The 27,270-nt window shown below is 47.8% G+C and overlaps 1 protein-coding gene across 7 annotated transcripts in view; it reads right to left on the bottom strand.

The window, feature by feature from the left end:
• Nucleotides 1–27,270, bottom strand: part of LOC138481557 (zinc finger protein 660-like) — a 1,126,844-nt gene that overhangs the window by 858,368 nt on the left and 241,206 nt on the right. For all 7 annotated transcript variants that reach the window (XM_069613740.1, XM_069613741.1, XM_069613742.1 and 4 more), the window contains exon 2: nt 25,031–25,157. In XM_069613740.1, coding sequence (XP_069469841.1) covers nt 25,031–25,064 — 34 coding nt within the window. In that variant the 5' untranslated portion in view covers nt 25,065–25,157. The remainder of the gene's footprint in view (nt 1–25,030; nt 25,158–27,270) is intronic.

Genomic DNA, 27,270 nt, shown 5'->3' on the forward strand with positions numbered 1-27,270 from the left:
AGTCCTCTGGCCCTTCAGTGCTGCAGCACGTACCTCGGGATAGCTTCGGCAATCGGGATTCAACCACAGGCTGGACCTCGGGTCTTTATTTCGTCAGTGGCCACGGGACGTCTGTCGGCTTCGGGTGGCTGGAAACCCATCGGCGGTCTTACCTTGGTAGCCGACGACCTCGACTTTAAAGTGGTCAACTGTGATGGCAAGGGAGCCCTTCGTTCAAATGTTTGTTTGTGCATTTATATAGCGCTACGAACCCTCAGGTATCTGAGCGCTGCTTATTTCCCACAGTGTGTGGTGCTCATGTATTGACCTCGGAAGGATGAAAGGCTGAGTTTGGCCCTGCCGGGATTCGAACTTGAGTCCGCAGGCTCTGCACGGATGTCAAAGCGAGCGCTCTACTCGCTGTGCCATCTGACCGGTTCTTAGGCAAGTTGGAGCTTTGCGGCTTCGTTCGTCGAGCAGCACAGCGGCAGACTGTTCCCGCTTCTGGGCGACACGGCTCAACTGGCTTCCAGCGGTTACAGAAATCCTCCGAACCCTGGTCGATGGCAATGGACTTCGATGGCCTCGATGTGCTGGCGCTTTACTTCAAGATTCTCGGCAGACCACTTCTCCGATCAACAGCCTTTCGGGACTGGGTTCCAGGGTACCGTGAAGAGCAGTAGGTTTTGCACAATGGTCCCTCATAGCTCAGGGAGAGGTCTCCTAGCCAGGTCCTCTCTCTATCAGTCCTCGACAGACTCAACAGCTTTTAGACTTTGTCGAAGGAAATGCAGCAGCAATTCCTTCTTCCAGCTAGGACTTCACGTATGAGCTTCAAGTTTCGACTTAAGCTTCTGAACAAATTGGTAAGTGAGAGGTCCCTGCTCTATGGGCAACATACAGGTGCCCAAAAACATACAGAAGGGGTACAGGGTTGTACCCCCATCCATGGGTGCCATAAGAGTATCCCAATCGTCTCTGTTCACCATGACCAAAAAGAGGAAGAGCTGCACACATGATAAGGGAGTACAGGACAAGGACATGGAGGCCCTGTCCCTCCAATGCATTTCCAGCATCACACATGGAACATCACGTAACAAACAATAGGCTTGAATGTCCAAAGTGCGAGCTGCTGCCTGCCCCAGCTACATCTGACCTGAAACAACAGGGGAGCCCACCGGGTGAGGGGACAATCCACACCCCCAGGGATCCGATGAGCTGCGACAGTCCCTGTAATACTGCATGGTCCATACACCCTGATGCAACAGCCCTGGGCCGCTTGCTGACACCCATCACATACATTCTTGTGGAAAGGGACAGGCAGCAACTATACCATCCCGGGACCCTGCCCGCAGCGTAGACCACTCCTAGACGGTCCCGTGCCTTTCGCACACACTTGACTCCTGTCAGGGCAGCCTTTGTGAACGAGGCTATAAATAAGGTGGCAGGTTGACTTGTACAGACACTGTTGCATTACTGTTCCAGACAAGGCCTTCCTGCCTGGTGTGTGCTAAATAACACTACGTTGCGTATCCTGGACTGCACCCATACTGAACTGCCCACTATGGCGTCCACAAAAAATAAACCCACAAATATGCACTCTTTCGCCAGTCAAAATAGACACCGACTCCTCTTCAGCTGTGAACAGAGAACAGAGGGAGTCACACAGCCTAACACAAGACCCACAGGATAATCAGGTCCTTACGGCAATAACTGCCCTACGTCCCCACTGGAGACCAAGATTGATGAGGTCAGAGTGGACGTCCAATTGCTACAAGATGTTAGGCAACTGGCTGAGAGGGTGACAACCGCAAAATCACTACTACAGGAGACCACTACTACTGCCAAAGACCTTGAGGTACGAGTGAAGGAACTGGAAATGCAGAAGTGCAAGCAGAGGACGCTAAGGGTAGGTCCCGCAGGAACAACATTTGTGTACTCTGGCTTATGGAACACCCAGAGAGACCTGACCAGACCTCCTATATTGAAAACTTGATCTTAAAGGAAATTGGCCGTGGCAGGGCTTTGCAGTAGAAAGAGCCCACCGATTCCCTACAGAAGAGGCCGCCACCAGGATCTCACTCCAGACTGAATAGGTATAATCCTAGAATTCCTAGCTAGAATACTGAATTTTGGAGACAGGGAGGTAATTTTACAATACTCTAGGGACGGGGGCCATATACAGAGAAACAGTTCAAGGATCACTATATATCCAGACTACAAACCTGCAGTTCAGAGGACCAGAAACATGTTTGTGCCTACTAAAACGAGACTCAGAATATTGGGACTTAAATATATGCTCATGTACCCTGCCAGATTGAAGATCCTATACAATGGCAAACCACACTTTTTTGACATCCCTGAGGCAACAAATACGTGGACTGAACACAACAACCTGCCAGTAAGAGCGTCACGAACACCTGAAACAGGGAGCGACTCCACAAGGACTTGTTACAGCACCAGACTCCTCTACATCTAAGAGTTTCCCTACTGGGGGAAAGCACCTCATGATGAGATGGTTAGCTACCACAGAGTACTCGCATAACACTAATTTAGCTATGTGAATGAGCCATGGCTTCTGGTTTTCCACTCTGGAGAACCCTGCCTGACGCTGCACTTATGAAGCTCAATGCTGCAGTGATATCCTTTTTTCCTACAAGTGGGGTCAAGGTCTGGTTACCCCACCGCTTGACTGAGTTGAACCACTCCGATAGCCGGCATGTTGCTGTACTCTCTACCTGATACACCATGGCCATACGTGGCCTTGGAGGTACGGAGCTGCCTGTGCAAAGTGTCTTTGTTGGGCAATGTTTAAAGTTCATATTTGAGTACATGATGTTTCTTTCCTGTTTAGTTTACGTATTATGTCTCACGGTACTACTTTTTGGGGAATCAGAGGGCATGAGTGGTGAGATTAGGAGATGCATATGCCACACATACTGATCACCAACACAATGATAAAACTTCTTCGAGAGCAGTGGAGCTGTGCGAGACTGGTGTGACACTGTGAGGGAGGTTACATGGGGTCCATTACGGTGGCGCGGTATGCACTACAACTATGGCCCACATTACAATATTGACCTGAAATGTTCGGGCCTGGGCTCCCATCCAGGCAGGAACAGGCTAAGGTCTTATTTGTATCGCAATAAAATATGAATAGCCCTACTCCAAGAAACTCACTTACTGATCGTCGATCAAGAGGCTGTCCTTAACCGCTGGGGAGGGACTGGTTATGGTGCTACATACTCCAGATTTGCTAGAGGGGCGTTTACATGGATTGACGGTTCGCTGCATTTCCAACTGCTAGAAGTGGTGAGGGACAAAGAAGGGCGATACTTGATCTTATGAGGTTAGGTTATCTTAACCACAGAGAAACATGCATTGTGAATTCAAACTTCACAAATCACATGATCCCGTCTCACATATGCACACTATGTAGCCATATTGCGCTAAGACGTGAATGTTTCTTCTTATGGGGAGGTGACTTTAATTATATTTGAGACGCAACACTGGACAGAATCTCCCCCCTCGCCCCGTCCCGCAGAGGCCCCTCCCAAATAAAACACTGATCGATTTCTGGAGGGAGCTGCACCCAACCACCAAAGGATACTCTTTTTACTCATCCCCCATAAATTATATACTAGAATTGACTAAACTTTTACTGGGACGGGACAGCTCACAAGCAGTGCAGAATATATGGGATGCACAATATCAGACCATTCCTCCTGAACGCTTGAATGGGACATCGCAACCCCTGGGCCCCGTATCCAGTCATGGCGCATGCCTGCAGATGCTCTGATGGATGCAGCTTTTAGGCAAACACTACAGGACTTTGTGGTTGACTTCTTGGAACGTAACACTGGGAGTGTGGAGAGCTGGGGCGCAGTTTGGGAAATCATGAAAGTGATGAGAGGTGAGGTTATCGCTAACGACGGGGGTATCCGTCGTGCACTACAGGAAGACTTAAGAAACCATGCAGAATGAGATTAGAACATTAGAGGCCTTGCGTCCTGGCCTCGGGTCGACCGATGTGAGACTGGCTGAGATACGGTCTTGTTGCCTACTGGCATGGGAAAGACTCCAGGTTTGACCATACCACATGTATGGCCCGGGCACACAGAGGGGGACATGGCTCCATAAATGAGAGCACCCCTGACAACACGCCTGCACGATAAATGCAGAGTTCTGTGGCGATCCCAGCTTGCAATTAATGGCATCTTCACTACTTACTAGACCCAATTATACAGACACGACAACCAAGTGCCACCAGCAAACATCGCAGAGGCACTCTCACTGATCCAGCTCCCGAAGCTTACTACAGGTCAGCGAACCACTCTGGACCAGCCCATTACTCTGGAGGAACTGGTTGAGGCGATCACATCTCTCTCTACCTGTAAAACACTGGGGAGCGATGGACTCCCTGCAGATTTGTATAAAACATACAGCTCTACCCTGGCTCCAGCAAGTCTTTGAAGGGCCGTATAATAAAGGCTTTCTCCAAGCCAGCATGAGGGAAACCTTGGTGATCCCCCTCCATAAGCCAGGTGAACCAACAGACCGATACGACTTGTATCACCCCCTGGACATGCTAAATTATTATGTGAAAATACTTACCATGGTACTGTCTGCACATCTACGTAAAGTCATCACCTCACTGATACATGCAGATCAGACCGGGTTTGTATCTGGCTGCAACACCACCCTGAACCTCTGTAGACTGCAGCATATTATTGACCAAACCAACCCCTGCACTGAACATTACTTGGTAGCATCATTTGACGCCATCAAAGCCTTTGACTCAGTATATTGGAAGTGCTTGCTTACCACATTACGGGGCTTCGGACTGGGTGAGAATTTAATTCCCTGGGTGACATTGTTTTACATCTCCACAATGGCCAGAGTAAAGTTAGGCAGACAGATATCAGAAGCATGGAATATATAGCAGGGGACAGGCCAAGGCTGCCTACTGTCACCCATGCTGTAAATATTGGCCCTGGAACCTCTGGCCACGCACCGCCAGGAGTACTCAGAAGCAAGCATCACAATGAGCAGATCTAAACATCTCAACTATACGCAGATGACGTCCTCCATCTGTGCTAATCACGTCATAAGTTAACCATTATCCTAGATGTACTGGATGAATTTGCGGTGCTGTCCGGGATCTCCTTTAACAGACAAAAGTCCTGCCTCTTCCTTTTAGCAGGGCTCCGTAAGGCAGATACGGTCGCTTTGACCCCTGGGACTACCATGGTAGAAATATTCGTTCAAATATCTGGGAATCCAAATCTCACACACACCCAAAGATGCACACACTCAAAACACTCTCTGGGTGGTGGGAGGACTTAGAAATCTATGAACTTTTGGTCTAGATTACCACGTTCACTCATAGGTAGAGTTGCCATAGTTAAAATGATTACCCTCCCCAGGTTTTTGTATAGCTTCACAAACGTCCATTACTACATTGAGGCTGCTTCCTTCCGTTCACTTAACACTCTACTCAGACTTTATCTGGGGCCCAAAGCGACCAAGGTTGGCATTCAAAGTGCTGTATTTACCTTATAGAGACCGAGATGTGCATCTACCAAGGCTCAAGCTTTATTATTTAGCTGCGCAGTTGAGGTTTGTTGCAAAATAGCTGTCGGATGACCCCACATCTGAAACAGAGTTGCTCCAACCGCTGGTGAGGACAGCTTGCTAAAAGAAATACTGTGGCTCCCAGACTGCTGTATGTACTCCCAACCGTTGCTCGTTGGCCTGGGCAGGCAGATCTGGTCAAGAGCACTGAAACTGCTCAGGGTACGTTACTCCCTACTCGCCTAATGTTCCAAATACTGCTTATGCATGTTCCAACAGGGAGGATTTGGGCACCGCAAGGCGTTGGGAGTAACATGGCATTTCTACCTGGGGCGACATGTACGACAATGGGAAATTCAGAGCCCTAGATGACCTAACACACCAGATGGGCCTGCCTAAGGGCCATTTTTGAGATGCATGAAATTGGTGAAGGTGGCAAATCACAAGTGGAGTGGGTGGCCTGCAGAACCAGAGGTAACAACACTTCTGGCTCGGATGTACAGATTAGAGGATGGTTGGAGACCTGTGGGCGGACTAGATAAATGTCTATTGAAAGGGTCTAGCATCAGAAACCCCAACCTAAAACTGAGATGGAAATAAGATATAGGTTGCAAAATCACTGACCAATAGTGGGAACAGGCGTTACGTTTCCCAAAAAACGTTTCTAGAAATGCAAGGTTTAAACTGCTCCAGCTTAACGTATTACACCATACATGCATGATCCCCAACAGAGTAGCTGAGTTCAAGGCTAATATACAACCAACATGCCCCTGGTGCAAACAAGACAATGCAGATCTAATACAAATGTTCTGGAAATGCACAAAGGTGCAGGACTTTTGGTCCCAAATCGAGCAGACCTGCAGGGTGGCTGGTGTCACTAGATATAGATGGCACCAACTGGAATGTCTGCGGGGCACATACTCAAGGCTAAGCAAGTACAAACATATCACTAAACTTATGGACCTAGCATGTATACTTGCAAAAAGGCGAATAGCCAAGTCATGGAAACTTACAAACGGCCCACAATAAAAGCTATGGTGCTCTGAATTAGAAACCTGGTGCGAAGCAGAAACGAAAGATGGGTCACTACAGATTCACAATGAAGACCCCGACTAACGTTTGAGGCCTGGAAGGCACTAGCCGTTTCCTCGTTTCATCCCGTCCGATGAGAAATCCCCATGACCATACACTTCTGGACACTTACATTGGTAAATATACCCAGCCCAAAGTCCCAGACTCATTTGTAGGCCAGAGACTTTGCAGGAACAATCACAGTGCCTTCAGCCCACAGACTGTGCTCTGCCGGGAACAATTGATGCCTTATCCCACCCTGTAAAAGAGCCTAGTTACATGTTTAGAAGTTATTGTTTTGTATGCGCTATGCATATGTTAAAACCAGCTGTAACGATGTCGACATGCTAACATGTGTCAAATATTCACTGTACCTGAATATGCTGCTATAAAACTTACAGCTCAATAAACAAATATAAAAATAAATACATTTAATTTTGATGACTCCAAGTGAGGGGCGAGTGGGCCCATAGTACGACTAAGTTATTGGTGGGCGAAGTTGGGATGGCTAGGTAAAGAGAGAGTAGATTCATATGTACTGAACTGAGCTACTGCCTTGAAACAATTGATCATTGAATCGTGGAATTGAAATGAAAATCATGAAATATTTTAAAATAAATAATTAATGTAATTATCCCCTTAGCATGGTCTGTCACAGCCATTTTCCAATAGCCATTCTGGAAATTAAAAGTTATATAGTAATTGGAAGCGTGTCCACCAACTCATCTATTCATGGCAGGGGAATGAGCATTTCTTGCGAGAGCATTAAGCACTCCATAATCCACTGTAGTCAATGGACATTTCTTGACATAACGATCTTGGAGCAATCTGACACCGTCACTCCTATGGAGGCAGCCATTGATAACGCAGAAGCCCTGTCCTACCTGGCTATACATTAACCCAATAACCAATTTCATGATTTTTTTTTAAAATAACATTTATTTATTGATTTTGAAAGAACATTCAACAACATTGACGTCCAGAACACACAGCAGCCGACTCCGCATAAAAACATTGCCTGAACCCACTGTACAGAATGTGCGAAGTATTGAACATACAATTAGAACACAAGTCCATCAAGAAGTGAGCAATATTGTACATATGGAGCCCAGACCTCAGAGGGGCGGGCATGCAATGGCATTGTGCAAATAAATGAAGTTTCCATATCATGACAATACGCTACATCTTCCAACTAAGACTGCATATTTGAGGCGGGGCTGGTGGGGAACCCTCCACTATGACATAGCCACCCTTCTTCGGGCCAACACCAAAAGAAGGCCAGTCAGTCTCTTAACAGCCCGGGGTAGGCGCCTAGTGCAACCTAGGAGAGCCAGCAAGGGATCCAAATCAAGATGTTCACCAGTGAAACCTTTGACATCGCTTACCCCCAATACCGAGATATATTTGCGGACAGTTCTAGGCCAGGTGCATGAAGTCTGCGGTCCTGGAACCGCATCGAACACAGCTGTCCAGGGTACCCGGGAAATTTCTTTGAAGCTTGGCCGGGGTGTGGTAGGTTTGATGCAAATGAATCCATTTAAACCTGTAATTGAGGGAAATCTTTGATGTTGGAGCCTTAACATAGGTCCAATCATTATCCATAACAAAAACAAAGAGGTGATGGCTGGAAGGTTTAGAATGAATCTTAACCACTGGCATTGCTCTGGGCAACCCTCCAGACCATCGTTCTTCACCTGCCAAGCCATTTCAGAAGGGAAAAGACCATATGCAATTCAGGTTTGGTCCCACCCCAAAAGGGGCAGTCTAGCCCCAACTGCTAGGTCACATCCCTTCTGCAGGAGACCACAAGCATCCCCAAACATGTTTCGGCCTTGTTGGGCCTCATGAGTGAGGAGTAGATTGGGTCTCTAGGCCCAGCAGGCACGGGACCCACGTCTCGGCATACCCGTCCGACTCGGGGTGACAAAGCAAAAACCATCATCCATACCCAAAGCCTGCAGCCAGTGCAGACGGTACACATCACCCTCTCGCGGGATGTCAGACATTAAAAACTAGCTGACCCTCCCCCAGCGATTGTATCATTCCGTGCAGTAGCTCCCAATTTGCAGGTTGCTTCAGAAACAAGGGAAAGGTCGATCTCAGGACATTCTGAACTTGGACATACATACCGGTCCAAAGAGGTGGTCCCAGCCCTATCCCTCACATGCTGCAGCAAAATTAACGTGTCCTCCATGAAATAGTCACCAAAGGTGTGAATCCGCACTTTCTCCACCCACATTAAATAGGCCGGCTCACCCATCCTGCCACATAACAAATAGGAAGTGGCGGTGCATATAGGATAGGAACACCCACGAAACAGGCCACTTTACGCCAGATAGCACACAGGTGACGAACCCAGCATGGCCCTGGGGGTGCCCAAGATCAGTGGCCGCATAACATTGGGGGCCGCCAATGCCCTCTCCACCTGAACGTATGGTCAAACAAAATGTGTGGTGTACCAGAACACCAGATAACGTGCCTGAGTCAACCAATAATACCGCTCTAGATCCGACAACACCAGCGCCCCCTCCCCCCCCCCTATCGTATGATTGCGTCAGTGTACGCTACCCAGGCTTGTTTCCCAGCCCAGATAAAACCTATAACTATCCCTCTGAGGCAAAGAAAGAAGTTGGTGGATAGGAATAGGGGAATGTTAAGGAACAAAGGAATTTAGGCAAAACGATAATTTTGACTATCGAAATAGAGCTCATCAGAGTGAGGGGGAAGAGCTTGCCTCCCGATCTTGAAGGGGGGCAATGGCAGGACCATGGATCTAAGGGAACACAGACGGGTCACACAAACCCTCAATCCCAAATAGCATGTGCTATCAACCTCCCAGATGAACCCAAAATCATTGAACGCCTCAGTCACACTGGTAAGTGGGATAAACCAATAACAAACCACTAATTTGCTTTGGTTGATTTTTAACCTAGAAAATGTGCCGAATCGCAGGACCTTGCGCATCACAGGAAGCAGATTATGAGTGGGACCACTGAGGAACAATACCACGTCATCGGCATACAAAGAAATTATCAATCTGTGGGGCCCAAACTGCAGCCCTCGCTGTATATGTTGTTCCCTTAAAATAGCTGCCGGTGGCTCCATCGCGAGAGCGAAAAGGAGCAGAGTAAGAGGGCAACCCTGCCTCTTTCTGCGTCCCATCTCCACAACCTCAGACTGATGTCGTTTCGCCACAATCTTGGCCACCGGAGCGGCATAAAGAAGTGATACCAGAGAAATAAACCGATCACCCAGACCTAATTTAAGGAGGCCAGCAGAGATAGGGCCACTCAACAAAGTTGAATGCCCTTTCAGCATTCAACAATACCGCCACCGCCTGAGGATCAGGCTCTAGCGTAGACAGGATCCCAAAGAACTGCCAAAGGCCATTTGTCGAGTTCCTCCCCGGTATGAAACCAGATTGATCTGTCTGCACCAGCGAGAGAAGCTGATTCACCAGGACCTTGCCAAAGATCTACATTAATTAAGGAGATTGTTTGGTAAAAGCCACAATCCTGGGCTGGCTTGCTGTTTTTATGCAATACAGTAGTTGCCTCGCAGCAATGGAGGCAAGAACTCTGCCTCAGTATATACCTGTAGGAGTATGGGAGCGAGGAGGGCCGCATAGGCTTTATAAAATTCCCCGGAGAGACCATCGGGACCGGGGGTCTTGGACCCAGGGAGCACCTTGATAACCGCAAGAACCTCTTCCAAAACCACCTTCCGATTGAGAACCTCCCACAGTGACGGTCGATCCAATATATTTAAATGTTATTTAGGAATTACTGCATACTGGCGCTGTCCTGTGTATACCGCAAAGCGTATAAACGACCATAGAAACCATGAAACATCGCTGCAATGTATTTTTCTACAAAGTGGGGGCGCTGCACCAGGTGCCCTAATCACATATATGTGGCAGTTTTTTATCCACTGCAAGCAGCCTGGCCAGCAAAGCGCTGGATTTCTGTCCCTCTCCATAGAGTCGCCCAACTCGAAGAATGGTATCTCTCTCTGTGTCTGTAGTTGAGAAGACGTGCTATGAAGGGACGCAGGGGGGTTTCAGGGTGGGGGGTGTCCGGCACCAGCCTTGTTGCTGGAATTCGATGCACCCTCAAAGATTAATTGGGGGAGCGGTGGGGAGGGCAGGCACAGCTCTTATCTGCCAATGGTAGGTTTACATAGTGTTTCCACAAAATCTTCCACCTTGGATTGCTCCTGGGGCGCCCTCTGATCCCGACCGGACTGATGAAGTTGCTGTGAGCTCGATCCTCCAAATCTTGGTTGAGACTAACCTTGAGCTGAGCTTCCAGCACAGACACTGTGGTCCCCAGTGAGGAGGCACCGTCCTCGAGACCAGAGGCCCTGTGTTCCACCTCGTTAAGGCCATCGCCATGTTTATTCAACCGGTGTTGTAGCATATCCACCTTAGATGCCAGGGAATATAGCTTGGAGTCCAAACCACCTATGCGGGCCTTAAGCTGCAGCAGGATCTCCCAGATGTGCATCTCTGGGACCATCTCTACCAGGCCTGATCCTGCAGGCATGAAATGAGATCTTTTTCTGCAATTTGCCCATGGCTGGCTGTTCCAACAACCAAAGACCAGGTGTCAGAGACTGGCCTTAACTTCCTGGTCTTAGACTCCGTTGAAGGGAAGATGTAAAGCATGTCCATCCAAGCTGCTACTGTGCAACCCAAGGATCGAAATCAGGGAGGCACAGATGCCACCTGGAGAGCTAGGTTTCAGGGGGAAAAAAAACACAAGGGGAAAAACCCTCAAGGATGGTGTAGTCCAAGGGAAGCAGTGCTGTAGCGACAGAAATATTCCAGCATAGAATGCTTTCAGGTGAATGATGATAATCTTCAATAGAAAGTGCAGTAGACAATTGTGAAGCTGCCAAAGAAGCAGCCAAGTTGGCGGCTGAAGAAAACAGCAGCTTAGGATCAAGATGCAGGCAACGACCCCCCCAAGAGCGGGGAGTAGATGTCACTGAGTAGAAGGAGAGCCAGGCTAGAATGGAGTGCGGGTAAGGAGGCAGGGCAGGATAAGAAGAAAGCAGAGAGCAGATGGTAAGGCTGCTTGTCAATAGCACAAGCGGGGGGGGGGGTATGAAACAGTGTAGCGCAACCACGAAGACGGTTGCAACAGGTGTCATCTGCGAAGCTGTTATATGTGACACCGAGTCTGTCCAATTTGTCAAATAGGGGCTTGGTAAAGATGTTGTAGAGGGTGGGGGAGACGCAGGAGCCCTGGGGTACACCGCAGGTTATTTTGATAGGGTATGCTGAGGCTAGTGGCGAGAAGACACTCATGGTTCAACTATCCAAGAAAGATTGGATCCAGGTTATGGCATAATTTGAAAAGTGAGCAGCCGAGGCCAGGTGCGCGCACAGCGCTGTGTGATCTACAAGGTCGAAGGCCGCTGATAGGTCGAGGAGGAGTAGCATGGAGATGTTTCCTTTGTCATTGATCTCATTAATTTGGGTTTTAAGATCGATTAAGGCCGTCTCAGTGCTGTGCTGCGGTCTGAATCCAGATATGGTCGGCGCCTAGTAGTTTGTGAGTTTCTAGATATTGCTCGATTTGTAGGTATGCTACTCTGTATGATCTTTAATATGAAAGGTACCGTGGTGATGGGCCTGTAATTGGTGGGGATCGCGGGGTCTAGAGTTTGCTTCTTGAGGAGAGGCAGAACCCATGATTCTTTGAGATTACTTGGTATGGTGTTGGAGGAGAAGGATGCCTTGATCAATTTGATTATAAAGGGAGCTAGGTCCCTAGCAGCATCCTTGATTACCTGGGGCGGACAGTTGTCCCCTTTGCATTTGGACGGTTTAAGTGAGGCGATGACTTTTTCTGTTTCTGGGATGGAGATTTTAGTGAATCTGAAAGGGTTTGGGTCAGAAGGGTTGGTAGTTTTGGTATGGTTGCTAAGAGATGATTCATTAGTGGTTAGGGAGTCCTTTTTCAATGCGATTTTAGATTGGAGAGTTTTGATTTTATTGGTTAGAGCGTTTTGGACGCTGGTACACCATTGTTTGTCTTTAGTTATGTTCTCTGTTGGGGTATCGAGGATTCTAGTTCCCTTAGTATAGTAAATAGTTCCCTGGTGTTGGAGCTGGATTTTTCGATTCTTTCGTTGAATAGGTTCTTTTTTGTGAGCAAAATTTCTTTTTTGTAATTGCTAGCGAAGAGTTTAAGTTGCAATTTATTTTCTTCTGTGGGGGTATTGCGCCATTGGGTTTCAAGTTTCCTTTTGTGCATTCTTAGTTCTTTCAGGTGGGGGGTGAACCAGGTGTTCAGGTGAGCTTGTTGTTTGCTTTTTTGTATTTTTAGAGGGGCAATTATGTCTTTTCATAGCCTTGTTGTAGCTTTCTACTAGGCATTCTGGATTTAGGTTGTCGGGGAGAGCATTGAGGGTTGGCAGTATAAGTGGTAGGAGATTTTCGGAGTTATATATTTTTTTTGCCTTAGTGGGCAGTGGAGGTGCCATGATCTTTTCTTTGCTGACTTCATTATTGAGTGATAATATGAAGTCAATGAGGTAGTGGTCTGTCCAGTGTTGAGGAGTGGTTTTTGTGATGGTGGTATCGCAGTTTAAGGTGGCGATCCAGTCCAAGGTCTTACCTTTATTATGGGTAGGGGTAAGCACTTTTTGGGATAGGCCGTGTTCAGCTAGCATGTTGGCTATGGCTTGTGCTGGTTTGTCATTAGGGTCATTCAGACCAAGATTCAGGTCGCCTAATAATAGTATTCGAGAGGTGTCTTTTGTATTGTTGGCTATGAGGCTGGATAGGTCTGCCTCCAATGAGCCAATGGGGCCAGGTGGCCTATATATTAGGTTGATGGTCAAGGTGCGGCAGTTGGAGATGGGTATTTTGGCTGTGAGGAGCTTGCATGATTTGAGAGGTGATTGAGTGAATGGTCTTAACTGGAGATTGGTCTTTGCTATGATGGCCAGACCGCCTCCTCTATCATTGGGTCTGTCCATTCTGATTATTTGGTCGTTTTCAGGGATGGCAATTGAGAGTGCTGGGCCTGCTGCTTCGTGTAACCAGGATTCGGTGATAGCTAGTAGGTCGAGGTTGTTGGTGGATAAGGTGTCTGCTAATCCCGTGGCGTGGGCTACTATGGATCTAGCGTGGATCAAGGCTCCGGATAGAGTGGTTGTGTTGGGCGAGTCCTGGATAGTTATAGGGATGGGTTTAGGTTGGGTGGAGTTATTACAGGGTGTGGTTAGGTTAGGACATACTTTAGGGTGTCGTGTGGTAGATCTCAGGAGAGGATTAGGGATTTTGTTGTGGTAGGTGGGCTCAGAGACGGGGTAATCTGGCACAAAGCCTGATGTTTCTTTCTGTGATAGGGCAGGGTACATCTCCTACTGGGTGCATGGTTGCTGGGACAGTAGTGGTGAAGTGTAGTAAAGGCAAGAGGAGGTACAGCAGGGTGGCTGTTTGACTCTTGCTGGTGCACATTGTATAAACCGTGATTGTCTCAGGTTACATCTGGTGTCACATATACCAACTATGCAGATGACACCAAGATCCTCATACCCCTTTCAGGCAACTTTGACTCAGATACGGCCTTGGTAAACAAAATATACCTCATCATTCAGGCCACACATGGCCTATGCCTGAATGATGACAAAACCGAAATCCTGCTCCTCGGTTCCAACCCCAATCTAAAAAAAAACTCAGCTCCAACCATTGAGGCATTCAACATTGATGGCAACACCATCACAGTCACCAAAACAGTAGAAACTCCAGGCTTTCACCTCGACTCAGCATTATCACTAAAAAAACAAGTAAACTCACTAGCATCCTCTACCGCCTACACATGCAAGCTAATCAGGGCATGCAGAGCATTCCTCTCCCAAGCTAGCTGCATCATCATCGCCAATTCCCTAATATTATCCAGACTTGACTATTGTAATGCCATGTACCTAGGAGCCAACAAATGCATAACCGACAAACTTCAAACACTGCAAAACAACGCACTCAGAACAGCCCTTAACCTACCCTCCAAGAAACACATTTCCAATAAAAGAAGAGGACACAAATGGCTCAAAATCTGTGACCGAATCTCACTCAAAACAGCATCACTCACTTTCAAATGCTTAAACAATGCAGCACCCCCCTACCTCGCAGCCAGAATAGTTAAAAGAAATTCCACCCAGCCCACCAGAATGATCAACTCTCACTGCCTTCAGGTACCCAAATTCAGACTGGAAAGAATAGGCAGCAGCTTCCCAGTCATGGCTGCTCAACATTGGAACGCTCTCCCGCTCAGCATCAGAACAGACCAATCCTAATACAGCTTCAGGCAAAACACTCTCTCCTGGCTACGATCCAATGATTCCCCTGACTGAACCACACCAACTTGACTGTATACATCTACATTCCTAACTGACCCACTGCAATGTAATTATATATATATATATATATATATATATATATATATATATATATATATATATATATATATATGGGATACATTACTCACCGTAATCGTATTTCTGATGCTTGTATCTGCTTAGATTCACATGCTGTGCATAGGCCGACATCTAGTGGAAGCTGCGGAGTATTACAGTTTGTTTTTCGAAAGTCGAAAATGGGCGTCGACACAGGCGTGCCAGTAATACTATCCCTAGTGTGACGTCCACTGTACCCAAGATCCCTCACGCGTGTAGGATCCTCAGATTGTATTTTTTCTGACATGAGGAAGCATGAGGAGTAGCGTGAGTACAGATAATCCAAGCAGATAGACAGAAAGGTAAGACTACAAGCAATCATGCGCCTTCTCTCGGAGGGGAGGAAGGGTGGGTCGCATGTGAATCTAAGCAGATACAAGCATCAGAAATACGATTACGGTGAGTAATGTATCCCTTCTGAGGCTTGTGGAATCTGCTTAGATCACATGCTGTGCATAGATTAGCGAGCAGTACCAGAAGAAGGAGGTGGGATGTGAGAAGGGTCATGAGCAAACAGGTGTCTTAGAACCGCTTGTCCCACTTGTGTATCTGTCTTGGAATGAGTGTCAATGCAGTAATGCTGAGTAAAAGTGTGAATAGAGCTCCAAGTAGCCGCTTTGCAAATGGTGTCGAGGGGAACATTTGCAATGAAAGCCAGAGTGGCACCAATGCCTCTAGTAGAGTGGGCCCTTGGCGTAAAAGGCAGAGTCTTGTCAGAAAGAGAGTAACACAGCTGTATACAGTTGATAATCCACTTCGAGATAGCGCCCTTAGAGACGCGATCCCCCTCTCTGCCTGTAGCTACGGAGACAAACAGTTGATCTGTTTTCCTTAGCGGTCTGGTTTTATTTACATAGTATAGGACCGCCCTACGCACATCTAGGGTGTGTAGTTTCACCTCAGCCGAGCTTTGCGGGTTCTGGAAGAAAGCCGGAAGCTCGATGGACTGGTTTACATGGAACTTGGATATGAATTTAGGTGAGAACCTAGGGTGTGTGCGTAAAACCAGTTTGTCCTTGTGGATAGTAAAGAAAGGATCCTGCACTGACAGAGCCTGAATTTCACTGACCCTTCTTATGGAGGTAATGGCTACTAAGAAGGCCGTTTTATAAGTCAGGTGTTTGAGACTACTTTTATGCATGGGTTCGAATGGGGGTCCCATGAGCTTAGCTAGCACCACGTTGAGGTCCCATCCTGGCGGTGGGTTCGAAATAGGAGGGTGAAGTCTCTTTACTCCTTCCATGAAGGCTTTAACCACTGGTACTTTCCACCACGAGACCTTGTTATGGGATGTGGTGTAAGCCGAGAGGGCTGCCAGGTGTACTTTCAGCGAGTTAAAAACCAACCCTGCATCCAGCAGGTGGAGCATGTATGTCACAACGTTGGAAGGAGTGCAATCAACCGGGTTGATTTGTTTATTCTGGCACCAGATAACGAATCTTTTCCACTTATCAAAGTAACAGTGCCTTGTATTTGGTTTCCTGGACTCCTTTAGAATGTCCATACACCTCTGTGGTAATTTGAGATGTCCAAACTCTATGACTTCAGGAGCCATGCTGCTAGGTTCATAGAGTTGGTTTCCTGATGCACTGTTTGACCCTGTTGCTGGGACAGTAGGTTGTACCAGGCTGGGAGTCTGATGGGTTCGCACACCGCCATCCTGCGTAGGTGTGGAAACCATGGTTGTCTCGCCCACATGGGAGCAACTAGGATGAGCGTCATAGATTCCTTGTTCATCTTGTACACCACCTTCCTGATGAGAGGAGTTGGTGGAAAAGCGTACGCAAACATCCCTGACCAGTTCATCCACAGGGCATTCCCTTGGGAGTCCGGCTGGGGGAACCTGGATGCAAATCCTGGGCATTGTTTGTTTTCGCTTGTGGCGAATAGGTCTATAGTGGGGAAACCCCACTGAGAGAAGAGATCTTCTACTACGTCTCTGTGAAGGACCCATTCGTGTTCTTCTGGGAGGGAGTCTCTGCTTAGAGCATCCGCTAGGGAATTGAGCTCCCCTGGAACATGTTGCGATGACAGGAAGATGTTCCGTCTGAGTGCCCATATCCATATTTTCTGGGCAAGCTTGGACAGATTTGGCGAACGAGTCCCCCCTTGCTTGTTCAGATAGAACATGGCTGTCGTGCTGTCCGTCCTGATCTGCACCGACAAGTTCAGTAGATGGGGCTCGAACGCCCTTAGCGCTCGGAATACTGCCAGAAGCTCTAGCAGATTGATGTGGTTCTTGGCTACTGAGTGAGACCAGAGACCCTGAGCTGTGTGGTGGAGATGGTGAGCTCCCCACCCAGTCAGGCATGCATCTGTAGTCACCACGGCTTGTACTTCGGGATCGTAAAAGGGTTTCCCCTTTGCGAGATTCTCTCTTGTCCACCAGTGTAGGCTCTGTACGAGTGTTGGCGAAACGACCACTAGATCGTCCCAATGACCACTTGCCTGAGACCACTGTTTCGCCAACCATTCCTGCATGGGACGCATGCGCAGACGCGCGTGGGGGACCAGGTAAATGCATGACGCCATCATGCCCAGTAACCGCATAGCTTTGCGTACTGTTATCTGTTGACCTGACTGATAATGCGGAATTTGCAGAAGTATATTCCGAATTCTCTCTTCCGAAGGGAAGGTCAATCCTTTCTGAGTATCTAGGATAGCTCCTAGAAACTGTTTTGAGGTGCTTGGCACCAGACTTGACTTTTTCTCGTTGATGGAGAAGCCTAATTCGTGGAGGAGGTCGATAGTCCTCTGAATGTTTGACCTGCAAATTCCTGGGGTTTCCCCCGTTATGAGCCAGTCGTCCAGATAAGGGTACACCGGGATTGCTTCCCTGCGTAGGTGTGCAGCCGCCACCGCCAGTACCTTGGTGAATACCCTTGGTGCTGAAGCTATCCCGAAGGGCAGTACCTTGAATTGGTAGTGGCGACTGTCCACCTTGAAGCGCAAGTACTTTTTGTGCGCTGGGAGCATGGAAATATGAAAATAAGCATCTTTCATATCCAAGGTTGCCATGTAATCCCCCTTTTTTAGGAGGGGGATTACCTCTTGTAGCGTGGTCATACGGAATTTTTGGGGCTTGACATATTTGTTGGCAGGCCGTAAGTCCAATACTGGGCGCATTGTCAAATCTTTCTTTGGCACAAGGAAGTAAGTTGAATAGATACCCTTGTTTACCTGGTGTCCTGGGACGAGTTCTATCGCGTCCTTTTCTAGCAGAATGGCGATCTCCTCGAGAAGGATCCTTTGATGCTCTAGGGAGTGCACTCTTTGTCGTGGAGGATGATTCCGGGGACGCTGCAGTAGTTCTATACAATATCCTGCGGATACTGTTGACAGCACCCATCTGTCTGAGGTGATCCCTTCCCAAGCCTGGGTGAAGGTGGAAATGCGTCCCCCTACTGGGGTTGCGTGGCAAGGGACCCTGAACTGAGCGTCACTGTTTTGGTGGAGGCGTGCCACCTCCCTTGTTGGGGCTGCCTCTGCCTCTTCCACGACCTCTCTTGTTACCCCTGCCGTAACTCTGGGTAGACTGCTGGTTGTTATTCCATTGTGTACCTTGTCCCTGGGCATAGTTGCCTCTTTGTGAATTTTGGCCGCGTGGGCGACGAAAATTATTGTTCCCCCTCTGGTTAGGGGGTTTGTTGGTAAGCTGGCCAAGGGATTTGAGAGTCTCATATTCATCTTTGGCATTTTTAAGTGCGTCTTCGACCGCTTTCCCAAACAATAGGTCGGGTTCCACTGGCTTGTCTATTAAAGAAGCCTGGGTTTCTGTCTTGAATCCCGACTGCCGTAACCACGCATGTCTCTTGATAACAGTACCTTCTGCTATCAATCTCCCTGCGTTGTCAGCGGCGTCGAAAGTTGCTTTTAAAATGCAACCAGACACGGCTCTCCCCTCTGCCGAGATCCGAGCCAGCTGGCCCTTTAACGGTTCTGGAGCAGAGGCAATGAGCGCCGCGACTTCTTCCCATTGATGGCAATTGTAACTAGCCAACAGGGTGGTGGAATTCGCAATCCTTGCTTGGTAGGCGGACGTTGAGGCTACCTTTCTGCCAAACCCGTAAAGTTTTTTGCTCTCCTTGTCGGGAGGAGCTTCTGATGAAGATAAGGGCGTGCCAGCCCTTTTTCTAGTGTTGGTCACCACTAGGGAATCTGGTTTAAGATGTCCCCTTATATACAGAGGGTCAGACTGGGCTGCCCGGAAAATCTTTTCAATTCTGGGGTTGACAGCTCTGGTGAGGTTAGGATTCACCAGGGAAGGATCTATTCTTCGTTGGATGGATTTGAGGATAGGGATGGTCTGAGCGACCGGTCTTCTCTCTCCTACAAACTCCTCCGCGAAGTCCCTTTCCTCCTGTACACCGTGGGTGTCGATGTGGAAGTGTTCCGCTGCTCGAGCGAGAACCTCGTTAAGGAGGGGCTGGTTATCAACTGGAGAGTCAGTAACTGGGGCTTCGCTTTGTACTGGGGAATCTACTCTGTAAATTTCCTGCTCATCTTCTCCCTCCTCCAGGTCCTCATCCTCTGCATAGTAATCTGTCCCGGTTTGTTCTTCCATAATTGCAAACTCCTGGTCCTCTTCAGGGAAAACTTGTCCCTGATAACTGGGGAGTGGAGTAGAATATGGAGTGGAGTAAGGCTGAACCTCGAAGGGTTCAGGTCTTTCGACCCGGGGCTTTTTACTTAGCGGGATAGGATCGGAGGAGCCTGAGGGTGTGGCCCCTTGAGGGTTATATGAAAGAAAGTGTTCTGGGTTCTTATCATAAAAATCAGCCAAGGAAGACATCCTAGACATAACCCTGTCTATGTCTTCACTGGACCATTCCCTGGAACAGGGTATTACTTTAGCAGGTGATGATTTATGGGACTTTTCAAGGGTAGACTTGTGTTTACTTGTCTGCCTAGGGTGAGAGGATGGCTTTACAGGGGTGGAAGGCTGTGCTTTCCGCTGTTTCCCCCCCTCCCCGTGCGTGGAAAAATGTTTTCCCTGTCCCTTGGAGGCCCCAGAGACTTTCGACGCCTGGCGCCGAGGGTCTGGAGAGGTATCTGTGTGCTTCGGGCGTGGGGCCTCACTGGTGTTAACCGCGGTCTCGGTAACTTGGAGCGCGGCCTGGGGGTGGAAGTCGTCTTCGTCTCCCGACGATCGAACTTCCGTTAATGTGTGTAGCGAGGCACTCTTGGCAAGAGTGGATGATTGCCTTGCGTCGTGAGGTGATCTCGATCGAGAGCGCCCAGAGGACACCGAGTCGGACCGTTCTTTTTGTGCCTCTTTCCGGGAAGTCGACGTCGTCGAGGTCCGGTTGGTCTTAGTGTGTTTAGTGTGTGTTAGGTGTGTAGCGCTTGCGTCGCCGGGGGTCTTCCCCATAGCCGCCCTGCCGGACGACCTTCCGAGGTCGGGGACCTGCGCTCGCCGGCTGTCTTTCGACGCCATAATGCCCTCGCCGTCCGAAAGTACGGCGTCGCTGCCATCGCTGAAGGCGCCCTCCGCTGCCATGGCCTCCTGCCTGGCGTGGTGGGCCCAACGCTTTGTCGAACGGTCCTTAAGTGTCTTAGGTTTAAACCTACTACACGCTCTGCAGTTCGCTTCGGGGTGATCCCTCGGCAAGCAGAGATTGCACGTGGCGTGCCTGTCGACCCAAGGGTATTTGCGATTGCACTTGGGGCAGAATTGAAAAGGGGTACCCTCCATACGCACCGTAAGGCAGCGGGCTGCTAAGTGTAGGAATATATAAAATGTAACTATATATCAAGAGTAAAGAGTATGTACCACCCCCCACTCTCCCTACTTGTAAGGGCCGAGGCCAGCGGCCTACTAGGCCCGGGCCGAGGCCAGCGGCCTTCCGAGGCCCAGATCCGTCGTGCAGCAGTCGACGGTCGATGACTTCTCCAGCCGTCGTCGAGGTTGAGGGTCGACGTTGGGGTGGGGAAGGGAATGAATAAGAATTATAATTATAATAACAGCAAAAGTATGGCTAAGGCCAGGGAACTCCGCAAGATGCTTCCGACCAGTATGGCGGAAAAAAACAATCTGAGGATCCTACACGCGTGAGGGATCTTGGGTACAGTGGACGTCACACTAGGGATAGTATTACTGGCACGCCTGTGTCGACGCCCATTTTCGACTTTCGAAAAACAAACTGTAATACTCCGCAGCTTCCACTAGATGTCGGCCTATGCACAGCATGTGATCTAAGCAGATTCCACAAGCCTCAGAAATATATATATATATATGTCCTGCCATCAGCCTTGACGTAATGTAATGCTATGCTTTATATTCACATGTGCCTTATCCTGCAAGTAAGTTTTTATGTAATCTTATTTTCCTGTTCTTTGTTGCGCCCTGTTACCTCTGGGTTTTGTGCGCCATAATAAATAAATAAACAAACAAACAAATGTGCCCCTTACCTATCCCAGTCTGTATTTCCCAACCAGGGTTTCCAGGAGCTTGACGCCATCTTGGTGTGGGGAAACCCTTTCAAGCATCTCCACAAGGATATACGAGTGGAGAGGTTCTAGGAACGGCGGTGACAGGCAGTAAGCATTACACCAGGCACAAGGAGTAGTACCCAGATGCCCAGCAGGGATAATGCACTGCAAGGAGCCCAGCACGTAGCACTTGAACGCTGCCCTGCCGATACAGCCAAGCACAGGCTATTCTCCAAAAGGATATCACCCGACATCCGCCAAGCAGAGTCTATATTAAGGAGCCACCGGCCCAGTGAGGAATCTCCAGGGACTCGGGCACCAGCCACCTCTGGGATCACTGCAGCAACCTCACGCAGCGTCCAACCTCACGCAGCGTCCAACCCCAGGACCACAGTGACTGCAGAGGTGAAGGCCAATACCCCAGCCGTGGCCTCAGCCTGCTGACTTTCACAGGAGATGGTTGCCCATAAAAAGGGAGGTGGGGAGGTTTGAGGGGAGGTCAAATCCGCTGGCCCAACGCACTCACAGCCACCGTCGCTCCGGACAGGATAGATCCTGCAAGAGGACTGAGCTGGCGCTTGCAGCTCCAACATCCGGCAGGATCTTGTGTGTCTCGGGAACCAACCCAGCATCCACCAGGAGCTCCCGCCTTCACGCTCTCTCAGCGTGGTATACCCAGCGTATGGTGCTGTCAGAGGCACACGGTACTGCCGCCTCAATCACACCGCCCGCCAGCCTCAAAGCAACTTTCTGGATCCGAGCACCCCAGGGCAAAAAAGCCACTATTCGCAGGTCGCCGCGTCAACTGCACTGAGCACTCTTTGCTGCCTCCTCCACCTCCTCTCTGCAAAGCGGGCCAGTCGAGTGCGGCCTACACGGTCATCGGCACCAGCAACCGTTCTTCAGGGTCCACAGTGATGTTGGCGCAGAGCTTGGACAACGCAAGCCGACACTTCACCCCCAGTCTCTCAACGCCTCACGGGTGCAGTAGGCGGCGTAAAATGAGCCCAGGCCCGCTCAGCGCCATGATATCACAGGATTAATTTGGGCTGGTTAACCAAGCTCACAGGGAGTCCGCCATGCTAGGCCTGGCTCTCGAGCGCCACCAACCAATCATGCTTGATACTTGGGAACAGGTATATTTTCAGATTGGCCAAAGGGCAGATGTAATACATTAAGGCAGTAGTCTTCAAACTGTGAGGGGAAGCCCGAAGGATGTGCAAGTATGGTGACTGCTTTTAATAGAACATATAAGCAGAAATGGCACATGGGGAGCCAAGCAACAATATTTTTACTCAAAGGGGGCTCAGCATAAAAATATTTTTTGAATACCACTCAATTGGGGGTTCTTTTCAACAAGATCATAATGAAGGACTTTGCGCTCTGTCAATTGGATTTGCAATGGTTTTGGTATTGGCAGCTATTACAATGGGTGATGCAACCTAAATGCTGTGGGTGGAGGGTGAAGAGGCAGAGCATGTAATTGTCAAACTTAGAAATTGTTTTTAAGGATTCATAAGGAACATAAGGGCCTAGTACACAGAATTTTCCAGAACAAGATATAATATCTGGTTGTAATCGAACTAGATAGGGGGAAAAAAGTATTAGTTAAGAAAACGGATAGATGAAAACACATGGGAAACGCTATGGTGCACTAAGGCCAACACCTCTCCAAGTGTTAAATTATCTGAAATACATTAAAAGATGATGCATAGCTGGTACCATAAACCGGAAATGCTACATACATTTAACGGAAGCAGATTAGAATTCTGCAAGATGTCGTCAATTGATTGGCTCTTACATGCACAAGTGGTGTTAATGTCTGCAACTGAGGGATTCCTAGCAGAAGATCAAATAATCCATTGCCGGAGATGGCAGGTTATCCTATCCTGAGTGAACCAGCATTTCTTGTATTTGGCATGGAGGACACTGAGGATCGCAGGTTATCAACTGGGGTAAAATATTAGTTCATCTGATTCTTGCTACCCAATTGTGTGTTGCACTAGGACGGCCATGGATAACTAGTCTAGAGGCATATTTCAATACCTCAATACACAAAGCAAGCTTCTTACAGTTGTCCGTTTCTTATATAGAACTGTATTGAGTACAAGTGTGACCAAACAGCCCTGACGACGACCCCTATGGGTCGAAACACGTGTCGGCTTTAGGAATTCAGGACAGGCTTTAGGAATTCAGGACAGACCCTATATTTGCAGTTTGTACTCACCTTATAATCTGATGTGAGTTGTGATTGACACATGACTATAATAGGTTGTCTTTTTGAACCACTTTGTATATCTGTTTTGAGACAGTGATATAATGCTATTGTGACAGTCATATGCTTTCTGATCATGTTACTATGTCCTTTGATCAATTTGTTTTCCATTAAATTGACCACTGTTCACATATTATTCGAAGTTTAGCAATGTATTATTGAATCCATTTAATTTGCAAAGTGTTTGAGCGCGACAAAGGAGGAAAATCAGTATCTTTTATTTGTTAAGGGTGGGTAGGGGTTAACCACCATTCCACCTCTATTGCAGCTCAACAGACATCTTTCAAATCTACTTATCATATTTACTTAATGAGTGGTTATTAGCGCACTCCTCACCAGGTACCCCACTGCAAGCTTACTCAAATAAGACAAATTTTATCAGAACGTGTGGCTTAACAGATGCTAGCATTTTCTGGTGGAGAAAATGACTCATCGTTTGCACAACACGCTTGAGCATTTCTATACTATGTCTTTAATTTCTGCAATTTACCCCTACATACTGCCGGGGTCCCCACTGTCGGACCAGATAATGTCAAAAGATCCACTTTTAAAGTTTTTTTTTAACACCTTGACCCCAGAAGAGGAGTGCAAGAAGCATATACACTTGCCATAAGCAACTCGAGAGGTTCTCAAACAAAGAAATAAGGGATAGGCTACGGAGATTCCCCCCTCACCAAGGACGACCAACCCACCCCCACCCAACCAAAGTGTTTTTGGGCAAATAATGTATAAGTGATTGCCTGTGATAAGGGAAAAGCACCTTCAGCCGAGTAGGGTACTGCACTTGGTGATAATGGTTCAGGGCAGAAACTCAGAATATGGTGTTAGAGAATGAACAACATTTGGACGAAGTACGTTGTAGTCCACTGCTCAAACTCACTTAAAAAAGATATTTCCACAAATGATTTTCCAATATCTTTACGTTGATCAGACAAGCAGACGACTCAAAAGACCATATCAATAAGCATCAATCATCATTGTGTACATTCTTGGAGTGGTGTAAAACGTACATATTTCAATTCATGTTAAGAAAGCATACATGAAATGGGAGAATACAATCTGTAAAATAATTTGAAAGCATTGTTCAAGGTTTGTGTTGTTGATCAGAAGGTATGCAACCGTAGAAAAGAATAGACATTTCCCACTGTTCTTAAAAAGGTAGAACACATTAATTAAAAAAGGCATTGTATTCTCATTCGAGCTGCAATGCAGTCTTTGGGGTAACTTTACCGAGAGAGATCAGGGCCTGGTGAATTTCCTTCATCACATTCTTGTAAAGTTCTTTCTGCCATTCATGTAAAAGCCTCCACTCCTCTTCAGAGAAACATCCACGAACATCATGTAGTTTAAACGGCACCTAGAATGAAAAGTAGTGTATTTGTACAATGAAACCATATATATATATATTTCAACATGAGTTTAATTGTGAACACAGCATTCAAACACAGAATCCTCCCACTGTATCGACAATTACCTCTATTGTGTACTCTGGACTTCTCATGCTACATTAACTGGGAAACCTTGAAAACAAATAGTTAAATATTAAAAATATATATTTATATAGTGACTGACCCCTACATTCTTGACGCCATAGGGCCAGATTTTGGTCCAGCCGTTGGCCTACAACAGGGGGAGGTGGGGGGGGAGGGGCAAATTGGTCAGCATCAAAAGGTCCAGGGCTCATTTAATAGCAAATTTAGATCCGGATGTTAAAGACCTTGGAGATGTGGGAGGAGGAATAATAGGGCACACCGCCATTATTTTGCTAAAGCGTCGGTCATGACTCCAACCGTGCAAACGTACAGAGCGTTGGTGAAGCTCTCGCACTAGATAGAAGCCTCAGTCGGTATTCAAACTCAACCAAAGGCTATCTGTCAAATTGTAAAGTTGCAAGCAGATAACCAGATATAAGATCACCCGCCCAGCATGATTGTCAGATCTCCACATGCGCAAAGCACAGTTTCTTACTTGCCAAAAGTAAATTATCTCGCACCAGTGGCTAGTGGTAATTTCGAAGCATGGTTGTACTATTTTTTCTTTTGTTAGCCCAATATGCCGCATAACTCAAAAGGAGCCAACATACACACTGGAGTTTTCTCTCCAGTATATATGTTGAACATGCAAAGCAGGTTTAAATCAAGAACGCACTTTCAGTACAGCGCCTGCCTAGGTCTTGAACAAGAGTAGTTACTGTAGCATTATTAGCTTGACCAAAACTATTGGCACAGCAACAAAACAGAGGAGGGGGAATGCGATGAGGGACACAGCCTTCAGTAGTCTGGCTATGTGTCAACAGTGACAGAATGCCAGCTGGAAGGCAGTATCGCCAGAATATTTTTCATTTGTAGTAATAGAATGGTACAGGTAATTCGGTTTCTGAAAATGAAATCTGCCAATCTGATCCCAGTTTCAATATGCTCGATGCCAAAAAGCATAATGCACACATGTACCCTGCTGTGACCATCTCTCAACAACCCCAGCAGCTGATATTGAATGGCAGTGGGGCAGGTTCAAAGATCGCATGTGTATTCTTGAATACAAGGTTCCAAAAGGCAATGTGGCTTTTCAACTGTCTGCACCTCTGGTTCAACATTGTGTGTGTACCCTAGTGGATGTTATTAATGTCTAAATAGAAACCATGTCTAGTCATGACATTGTGGCTACGGAGATGAAACAAACGTACAGCTAAAAGCATTGGATGTCTTGATTGGCAGCTTCATGAGCAGGGACTCATTAATGACAGGGCCTGGGGTGCATTAGTGATCAGGCATGAAAGTACCCACAATAACCCTGTTGGGTCCAAACCACGATGCCTAGCTCGACACTTTCCTTCTGAGCAGGAACCCTCCCCTGGTGGCCCTCTGGGAACCAGTGCCTGAAAGACAGTCTCATCACAATGGCCACCTCACACATATTACTGGAGACCCTTTGATGTAGGCAGACAGAGGAAGGGGCAGTGTTAGAGTAGAAGGAGAGGTTCAGACTACAGAGAGGGGGTCTCACCATGTTGGGTTTTGCAATGGCTCTCAATCTTCCTGTCCCTGCCCACACTTCCAGCAGACAAGGCACTTTCGGTATGACATCAGCAGGTATACACTTTTTACAGCAGCCTGGATCCTTGACAACAGGCTTTCGCTGGACCAATCCAATGTGGCATTTTGCATCTGTAAGGCGGTTGGTGGAGTGGGCGAAGAGACCCTCCCCTTAGTGGATTCATTTTTGGAACACTTTTCAATGATTCACTGGAGTCTTATTGGAAGCACAGTTTACTCCAAAGTCCTCTGCTAAAGTTGTAAAGAGAGGGGCTCCAAACAAGAGGAAATCGTTTCTCTTGAACTGAAGAGGGAAAATGGGTTGGTCTCTTCCCCCTGATCCACTTACAAACTATGGCCGATGACGTCACAATCCAAGTACCTTCAGCGGGACGAGTTTGCAGCTCTGTCCGCCGCCTCGGATGTCAATATCCACCG

Source organism: Ambystoma mexicanum, chromosome 5p (assembly GCF_040938575.1).
Source record: "Ambystoma mexicanum isolate Mex_15411 chromosome 5p, UKY_AmexF1_1, whole genome shotgun sequence".
NCBI lineage: Eukaryota > Metazoa > Chordata > Amphibia > Caudata > Ambystomatidae > Ambystoma > Ambystoma mexicanum.